General features: G+C 33.8%; 1 protein-coding gene across 4 annotated transcripts; it reads left to right on the forward strand.

Annotated features, from left to right (window-relative positions):
• The first annotated feature begins 2,051 nt into the window (after positions 1 to 2,051).
• On the forward strand, positions 2,052 to 5,951 carry LOC309484346 (uncharacterized protein). Of its 4 annotated transcripts, none has more exons than XM_082150573.1 (6): positions 2,052 to 2,362; positions 2,710 to 2,766; positions 3,210 to 3,290; positions 3,449 to 3,547; positions 3,659 to 3,814; positions 4,901 to 5,951. In XM_082150573.1, exons 1-6 carry the CDS (start codon positions 2,360 to 2,362, stop codon positions 4,934 to 4,936), a joined length of 432 nt encoding a protein of 143 aa, XP_082006699.1. In that variant the 5' UTR covers positions 2,052 to 2,359; the 3' UTR covers positions 4,937 to 5,951. The 4 variants fall into 4 exon arrangements, 3 of the variants coding, with proteins under 3 accessions (XP_082006699.1, XP_082006700.1, XP_082006698.1); XR_014200852.1 differs by having other exon boundaries at positions 2,060 to 2,362; positions 3,654 to 3,814; XM_082150574.1 differs by lacking the exon at positions 2,710 to 2,766 and having other exon boundaries at positions 2,053 to 2,362.
• Positions 5,952 to 10,226: the final 4,275 nt, after the last annotated feature.

Below are 10,226 nucleotides of genomic sequence, written 5' to 3' on the forward strand. Positions count from 1 at the left end.
GACTTATTTCAAAAACATTTAAAAATACAACTGACACACACACACACACACACACACACACACACACACAAACACACACGATTCACGTTTTGAAAAATACAACAACAAACAGTAATATTGTAAAGTATTATAACAATTGAATTTATAATTATATAGGATTATGTAACGGTTCACAAAATTCACGGTTCAGCATCAGATCAGGCATTCATATATTTTCACTGCATTTAAAATTGCACACATAAAGCTATGAGATCGTTCAAATTAGAAATCAGGAAAAAATCAATAAAATACATTTAATATATGTCCAAAACTGTTATTTCAAATTGTAATAATACATCACAATACTGTTGTTCATAGCCTAGGCTACTATATTTTAATCAAATAAACGCAGGCTGGGTTTGAAATAAGAGAATACATGTAAAAATACAACTGACCTTACGTTGGCCAATAGGAGCGCTTAGTAAATCGTGACGTACGTCAATAGCAGCTGCAAATCAGAAGCATTGCCGGAAATACCGACTGTTTTAGCCAACAAACCTAGAATTTGTAGTGTTCTTATCGTGTTTAACACAATCTACACTTGATGTCGCGAGTATATCCATCGTGAAAAATCGAAGCTTGAATTTACAGTTACCGTCGTACAGAAAGACAGGTCGACTCTACTCTATAAATAGCCCCCGCGCGCTCTCGTCTTTTGTCGTGCAGGAGCAATGAGGACGGCACCCGTCCATTGAACGCTACATCGATCCGCCGAATATGTCCTCACGACAAAAGCATGATGATCTTTTGATCTCATTTCATTTATTATGCAAATGCTTGCTGTACACCAGTGTACAGTATCATTTCAAATTGACAATTTATGTTATAGCAATTTAGCTTTCAATATGTGCTATCCTCAGGTTTTCATACCTCAAATTAAAACCCAGTCATATGTCTAATGGTAACAAAATAAAAACCAAGCTAAGATTGTGCCCTGTATCATGAAGAAAACACATGTTTATTTTGTGTTACATGATACCTATTGGTGTTGCCCATACCGTATGAACAGTGCTAATTCAGGTTAAGAATACACTGTGACAGAGGCAAAAAAAAAAAAGAAAAAAGAAATACATCACAATACTGTTGTTCATAGCCTATAGGCTACTATATTTTAATCAAATAAACGCAGGCTGGGTGAGGATAAGAGACTTATTTCAAAAACATTTAAAAATACAACTGACACACACACACACACACACACACACACACAAGATTCACGTTTTGAAAAATACAACAACAAACAGTAATATTGTAAAGTATTATAACAATTGAATTTATAATTATATAGGATTATGTAACGGTTCACAAAATTCACGGTTCAGCATCAGATCAGGCATTCATATATTTTCACTGCATTTACAATTGCACACATAAAGCTATGAGATCGTTCAAATTAGAAATCAGGAAAAAATAAATAAAATACATTTAATATATGTCCAAAACTGTTATTTCAAATTGTAATAATACATCACAATACTGTTGTTCATAGCCTAGGCTACTATATTTTAATCAAATAAATGCAGGCTGGGTGAGGATAAGAGACTTATTTCAAAAACATTTAAAAATACAACTGACACACACACACACACACACACACACAAACACACACGATTCACGTTTTGAAAAATACAACAACAAACAGTAATATTGTAAAGTATTATAACAATTGAATTTATAATTATATAGGATTATGTAACGGTTCACAAAATTCACGGTTCAGCATCAGATCAGGCATTCATATATTTTCACTGCATTTAAAATTGCACACATAAAGCTATGAGATCGTTCAAATTAGAAATCAGGAAAAAATAAATAAAATACATTTAATATATGTCCAAAACTGTTATTTCAAATTGTAATAATACATCACAATACTGTTGTTCATAGCCTAGGCTACTATATTTTAATCAAATAAACGCAGGCTGGGTTTGAAATAAGAGAATACATGTAAAAATACAACTGACCTTACGTTGGCCAATAGGATATGGAGCTTATAATACACTGTAAAAAATGATTCCGCATTTTAGTTGTTTCAATGTAATTTTGTAAGTTTATACAACTTGTGGTTTCTGAATTTGTTAATTCAACTTAACATGTTAAGTTTTCACTGTCTCAACTAGTCTGCAAGTTGACATAACTAGAGTATTTGCCGCCTCAACTTAAAAACATATGCTGAACCAGTAAGGTTAGTTCTCATTTTTTATCGCGAGATGAGATCACGTGAAGCGCGAAACAAACAGGTCTCTCGCCTTGACTCCTTCATCGGCCATTGCTGGAGAGTTTATCGGCAGATGATTTAATTCTTCCACTATCATCAAATATGGTAAGTAAATATTCGTTAATATGATGTAATAACTTGTAAAATGACATATGAAGTAATCATCCATGTATTGTTCAATATCAACGTTTCTAGATCACATTGGACTGTTGCTAATCCAGTTTTACCAGTTTTACCAGTTTAACGTTACATAGGCTAATATATATATATATATATATATATATATATATATATATATATATATATATATATATATATATATATATATATATATATTAATTATGTGAGAGAGACTGATATATGGATAAATGATAAAATAGCCTATAGAGCGGGAAAAGCATGTCGTGAAAAATAACGCATTTCTACCATGTTTGTTCACTCTCATGTTCAAGTTATTTGCGCCAAAATCAGCAAGTCTAATCACCATTCAGGCAAAGCAGCGTCGACGCGTGAGTACGACAACAACGAGCTGACAAATAATGTAACGTTAATTTAATGTAAAACTGTGTGAGTGGTGCGGCAGGATTATCAGAATCCTCCGGTGTTCGAGATGGACGCTCCATAACTGAAAAGTTGTTGTACAACTGTCTAGTTTTACTTATTAAATGTCGAACTTAAAAGACTGTGGTCAGTTATGTTTAGTTTATTGTGGGAGATTATGTAACTATAGCAACCGCTTAACCATCGCAGTGTTTTCCCCAGAACTAGTGAAATGCTTAGCAGCTAATACTGTCCTAATAAGGTCTTAATAGTAATGTCAATAAATATATATCCACAAATTTGGTGATAAACTATTATTGATCTAGTCTTGATCTTGATTGTGTATGTGTACTCGGTTTATTAAATGTTAGTTGACTTAATTGTTCTTTTCTTTTGCCCTTGACCAATAAAGTGGAGCAGCAAGTTCTGTTTATTCAAGACAACCAATGAACGCATTGTCAGAAGGCACTACAAGCTGAAGCACTGCCATCATGTAAGTAACTGTCTGCTTCCCTGCATCTATAAAGACTGTGTGTGTTCATTTAGAACTGAGTTTGCTCTAAAAAATACATTTGTCCAGGGACCATACACAATCTGTCCGGCTCTGTGCTGCAGCTTTTACGTTGAACTGTGATCTTTATGCTTTCTCAGAGACCTGTGGCATTACAGGCAGACAGGAGAGTTAAAAAAGGATCCTCCAGTATCTGCTATGGAAAAAGAGGTGGCCGGTTCTTTTTTTGTGAGAGACAGGTAAAGTCCTACACTGCTGAAAATGGTGTTTAGATGAATATGTAGATATATTATTTTGCAGTGTTGTTTAACATGCTGCTGTTATGTTTGTGTCATTTAATATTAGTTTAGATCAGTGCAGAATTCAACATGCTAATTTCACTGGACCTGAGCAAGTCCTTTTATGAGGGTCTTGACTGGCATCTACCAAAACTGTTGTGTCTACCGTTCAAGCACTTTGCTGACATTGCTGAAATGAGGACCATAATGGACAGCCTAGATAAAAATGTAAGTACATATATTTCTACTGTATTTTTTTCATAAACATTATGGGCACTTCCTTTCTTGCCATTTCTGTTGTCGTGCATATTTTTTATTAGTGCTGCAAAATATTGAAGAAAAAAGTAATATGTCATTTGTTAATGCGGATTTAAAATAAATTAAAATTAGTCACCTTCTAGTCAATCATTTTATAATGACATATTAAAGGTGGTATCAGCGATTTCAGGCCCAAACATAAATGATCACATTCATCTAATATTTCCTAACGATCCGCTAGCTGCCCGCCCCATAAGCATGCTGTCAAAAAACCGCGTCTCTCTAGGTAGCCTAGGCTCTGAGATCTGCACACAAAAACAGTTGGTATCAACATCACTCAAAACCAAAATAAATAGTGTTCCAACCAATCATCGACAGGGGCGGGTGTTGTGAGGTTTTGCGCTCGTGCACGGCTGCCTATGACGGCTGCACGCGAAAACCTCACAACACCCGCCCCTGTCGATGATTGGTTGGAACACTATTTATTTTGGTTTTGAGTGATGTTGATACCAACTGTTTTTCTGTGCAGATCTCAGAGCCTAGGCTACCTAGAGAGACGCGGTTTTTTGACAGCATGCTTATGGGGCGGGCAGCTAGCGGATCGTTAGGAAATATTAGATGAATGTGATCATTTATGTTTGGGCCTGAAATCGCTGATACCACCTTTAAGTTTTATCTTTGATAATCAAAATTACATTTTGGAAGAAAAAAGTCCCCTGTGAAATCAATTTCTTTAGGCCTTAAAATATTGTAGCTTGATTGTAACATTTTATAATGCTTCATTTAGTGTACAGATGCAAAATGCCTCCGTTTATTCACAGTGTATAGTATTTGACCTAAGTCTCTCAGTTTAAAGGTTTTTTACAGGATAGTTCATTCAAAAATGAAAGTTCTCTCATCAATTACTCGCCCTCATATTGTTCCAAGCCTGTAAGACCTTTAATCTTCTTCGGAACACTAAATAAGACTTGGTGTACTCATGTTGTGTTTAAGTGGTTGAGCTTCAGTGTTGTATGTGTGAAAGCACATTTTGAAGTTTGTCATTTTTTAATACAGCACACAGATTCCGAAGAAGATATGATCGGGGCATGACTCTAGGAATCATCGCAGTGGTGGAAGATGTGATAGACCCAATTCCATGCAACTCTAGTGATGTGGCCCTTGTAATCGAGGAAGCAGTTGTTCTGCGAGGATTTGGTGACATACAAATGACATTGCTTTATGCTCTCAACATAAACTACCCCAGAAAACACCTCAGATACACTTTCGAGGTGATTCATGAACATTGGAGCTGATACCTGCAGTGCAAGAGTGCACTCTCTTAAAAATACATTGTTGAATTAAAGATGTTGTTGAGGTAAGGTATTTCTACAAAGAGCCTGTGTTTTCATCTGTATTTTTTTGTTTACCCATGTTTTTACAAGTTCTCTGCATCAAGGGCCTGACATCATTTTCATTGTTTAACTTTGTTTAATTTTACTTGGCTAAAACATATATTAAGATTTCATGTGGTTTAAAGTTATTTCACAGTTAAAGAGGTATTATTAATGTGAAAAATCTTAAAGTGTTAGTTTAACCTAAATTAAAATTATTTTGTTAAATGTTAGATCTCATGTTGCTCCAAACCTAAAAGACCTTTGTTTATCTTTGAAACATAAATTAAGATATTTTTTTAAATGAAATCTTTGATCTTTCTGTCCCTCCTTTGACATCCTATTCAACTAATACTTTCAAGTTCCAGAAAAGACATCCTTAAAGTAATCCAAGTGACGTCAGTGGTTTATATATTTGTTTACATGCAGCAGTGTCAGCTTTCGCGTCGACACAAGAATCATGTGCTGCTATGTTCTTGTAAACATTTGATGGAGAAAACTATTTAATAAATAAAATGGAATGAAACACTGACAATGCTTCATAAAACCTAGGTTAAACCACTGGAGTCACTTGGATTACTTTAAGGATGTCTTTTCTGGACCTTGAAAGTGCTAGTTGCTTAGGCTGTCAAAGGAGGGACAGAAAGCTCACCGATTTTATTAAAAAGATCTTCATTTGTCTACCAACAATGGAAAGTATTAACAGGTATTAACAGGTGAGCAACTTTTTTTGTGTGAACAGAGACTAAGATTTTTCACATAAATATACCCCCTTGAGAAATAACTTTAAAACACATGAAATCTTAATATATGTTTTAGCCAAGTAAAATTTTAAAAAATTAAGCAATGAGAATGCATGTCAGGTCATCAATGCTGAAAACTTGTACAAACATGAAAAAAATCCCACATGAATACACTTTCTATGCATTTTTCAAATACATTTTTATCTTTAAACTTCATGCAATTGTGATATAATTGTATTCCTTTGAATATGTTGTTTATTCTTAACATTTATTGATTTGTAAGGAACAATAAAACCATTTGTATGGAAAAATCTGTTATTTATTTGGTTGAGTGTGCTATATTGCAAGTTGAGAAAATATGCTAAATTAAGTTCAATGAACATACACTTTAGTACAGATAACTTGAAAATGTAAGTTATCGTATTTCAACTAATATTTAGAAGTCCAGGTAACTTGAACATGTAAGTTATTGTATTTCAACTAATCTTTACAAGTCCAGGTAACTTGAAAATGTAAGTTATCGTATTTCAACTAATCTTTACAAGTCCAGGTAACTTGAAAATGTAAGTTATCGTATTTCAACTAATCTTTACAAATCCAGGTAACTTGAAAATGTAAGTTATTGTATTTCAACTAATCTTTACAAGTCCAGGTAACTTGAAATAAGTTGTTGGCTCAACTATTTTAACTATGTCAACTAAACTTTTTAAGTTGAACATACTTAGTAGATTAAGTCAATAAAACTTAACTGAGTCAAAGCAAAAAAATAACTAAAAAATGTAAGTTGAGTGAACAAATTTTTTTTTACAGTGTATGACAAAACGATTTGAATTTGAATTGTGTAAATTTGAATTATTTGCAAGTGAAATCTAACAAAATTGAATTTTAGGTGGTAGTTTAAATAGTTCTGAATTTGAATTTTTTTAAACGAATATTGAACATTTGAAATTGAACAAACTGAAATGTTTTTATGGCTGAATTTTACAGACATGTATTTTCAAACAGCTAGTTTTTTTGTTCTGAATTCGTATATTGCAAATATTCAGTTTAAAAAAATACAGATTCAAGTTTTCAAGATGAAGAAATTCAGAACTTCAAATTCAGTTTTCTAAAATTCAATGTCAAAAATTCAAGTTCAAAAATTCAGATCTTACAGAAAGTAGGTCACAGGTCACCCACAGGGAAGAGTAAAGGATCTCAGATAAGTCGAACAGAGCATTTTGGCTGCACTGCAGTAGTTTTCTGCCGCAAACGCGGTGGTGGTTCAAGAGAATCTGTGTATCTTTCATTCAGTCGTTTTTTATTTAATATTAAGAGTAGAAAAATGAGAAAACAGCTTGAGTATTAGATTTCTAATATTCTAGTATTAATAATAGTCCGCTGCAGCAGTTGCACGGAGCTTACAAAACTTAACGCGTGTATTGCAACTATAGGCTACATTTAATTTTCTCATAAAACAACTAGACTAACGAATGGCTCGGTACAACAGAAGAGCCCAGAAAGGGCTTTCTCTCTGTGTAGACCAGCAGTTGGTCTGAATTTGCTATAGGCTAACCTATAACCTATTTTCTGGACTGTATAGGCTAAGTCACGTTTTATCATGAAACACGCTGTGATTTATTCCAAAGTGGCATATATAATGCATTTAACGTTAAATAATCTAAATGTTGTCTTTCAAAAGTAGGTGAGCTAAGAAGGCTATTCTCTGTATTTTGGTTCATTTTTGGTGAGCGCCAGAAAGATCTAAAGAGACCGAGACGCGCTAAAGCAGCGCATCATGTTGTTTTATTTATTTTTCAATTACATGATATTTTGTAGTAATTTTGAATGTACACAAATAAAAATATACATTTCACTGTTTCGGATGATGTCATATTATCTGTATGTCTATAAAGAACAGAGTATTAAGTTATTTCCCTGCAGTGGAACAAATCCAAGTGATGGCGCTCGCGCATCGCGCTCTCACACAGCATAGGCCTAGTATCAGTTCTGGCGTTGCTTCATATCGCAGACTGCTCATTATCAAAATGAAACACAGTCAACCAAACATATAAAAAGTTATTCTGCCTAATTTAATTGGTCTGTTGTACAATATAAAGGGCAAGCTGTGCCGCACACAGTCCCACTCCAAACATTTCCCTTGCTGTGAAGACGCTGATTTAGCCTATAGGCCTACGTGTATTTTGGGACTCGACTGAAGTATGAAGCCTTTTTATTTGTATTATAATATAATATATTAAAATACATAATCTTCTGAGTTTTATGATGTAGGCCTTGTGTGTTTTATTAAAATGTATTATAATTTACATCTCAAAAGGATGCGCTTTGTGCATTCTCTGACATTAAATTTATTTATTTAATTAATATTGAGTATCAATTGATGTTAAACAAAACTGTGTGTTATTTTCTCTGGCAACTTTCTCTGGTCACACCGGATCATGTTGAGAGAGAAACGCGCGCGCGTCAAACCGTCATAAAAAAATCTTTTTTAATATTAGCCTATTCAGCAATAGTGTAAAAGACCTGTAAATAAAATACAACATTTACATGATAAACACTATTAACATGTAGGCTATGTGTTGCCTATTTTACTTTCCCTTATGACAAATGAATGCAGAAAACAACAAGAATGAAAAATAAGTATGTAGGCTAGGCTATAATAAAATAATATATAGGCTACAGACTATAGAAAGCCTATATTGTGCCCTTTATAAACGCCAAGCCTAAACAAATTTATTTAAATCGAAACGGTCGCGCATCTCTCATTCAGTCAAAAGTTTTCATTGCAATGTAACATGTGGATGCTAACTATTAATATAAAGAAGGCTTCATACTTCAGTCGAGTCCCAAAATACACGTAGGCCTATAGGCTAAATCAGCGTCTTCACAGCAAGGGAAATGTTTGGAGTAGGACTGTGTGCGGCACAGCTTGCCCTTTATATTGTACAACAGACCAATTAAATTAGGCAGAATAACTTTTTATATGACTGTGTTTCATTTTGATAATGAGCAGTCTGCGATATGAAGCAACGCCAGAACTGATATCCTACTATGCTGTGTGAGAGCGCGATGCGCGAGCGCCATCACTTGGATTTGTTCCACTGCAGGGAAATAACTTAATACTCTGTTCTTTATAGACATACAGATAATATGACATCATCCGAAACAGTGAAATGTATATTTTTATTTGTGTACATTCAAAATTACTACAAAATATCATGTAATTGAAAAATAAATAAAACAACATGATGCGCTGCTTTAGCGCGTCTCGGTCTCTTTAGATCTTTCTGGCGCTCACCAAAAATGAACCAAAATACAGAGAATAGCCTTCTTAGCTCACCTACTTTTGAAAGTCAACATTTAGATTATTTAACGTTAAATGCATTATATATGCCACTTTGGAATAAATCACAGCGTGTTTCATGATAAAACGTGACTTAGCCTATACAGTCCAGAAAATAGGTTATAGGTTAGCCTATAGCAAATTCAGACCAACTGCTGGTCTACACAGAGAGAAAGCCCTTTCTGGGCTCTTCTGTTGTACCGAGCCATTCGTTAGTCTAGTTGTTTTATGAGAAAATTAAATGTAGCCTATAGTTGCAATACACGCGTTAAGTTTTGTAAGCTCCGTGCAACTGCTGCAGCGGACTATTATTAATACTAGAATATTAGAAATCTAATACTCAAGCTGTTTTCTCATTTTTCTACTCTTAATATTAAATAAAAAACGACTGAATGAAAGATACACAGATTCTCTTGAACCACCACCGCGTTTGCGGCAGAAAACTACTGCAGTGCAGCCAAAATGCTCTGTTCGACTTATCTGAGATCCTTTACTCTTCCCTGTGGGTGACCTGTGACCTACTTTCTGTAAGATCTGAATTTTTGAACTTGAATTTTTGACATTGAATTTTAGAAAACTGAATTTGAAGTTCCGAATTTCTTCATCTTGAAAACTTGAATCTGTATTTTTTTAAACTGAATATTTGCAATATACGAATTCAGAACAAAAAAACTAGCTGTTTGAAAATACATGTCTGTAAAATTCAGCCATAAAAACATTTCAGTTTGTTAAATTTCAAATGTTCAATATTCGTTTAAAAAAAATCAAATTCAGAACTATTTAAACTACCACCTAAAATTCAATTTTTTTAGATTACACTTGTAAATAATTCAAATTTACACAATTCAAATTCAAATCGTTTTGTCATATTATGAGCTCCATAATAGGAGCGCTTAGTAAATCGTGACGTACGTCAATAGCAG

This window comes from Leuciscus leuciscus (genome assembly GCF_965113295.1).
Source record: "Leuciscus leuciscus genome assembly, chromosome: 20".
NCBI classification, from domain to species: domain Eukaryota; kingdom Metazoa; phylum Chordata; class Actinopteri; order Cypriniformes; family Leuciscidae; genus Leuciscus; species Leuciscus leuciscus.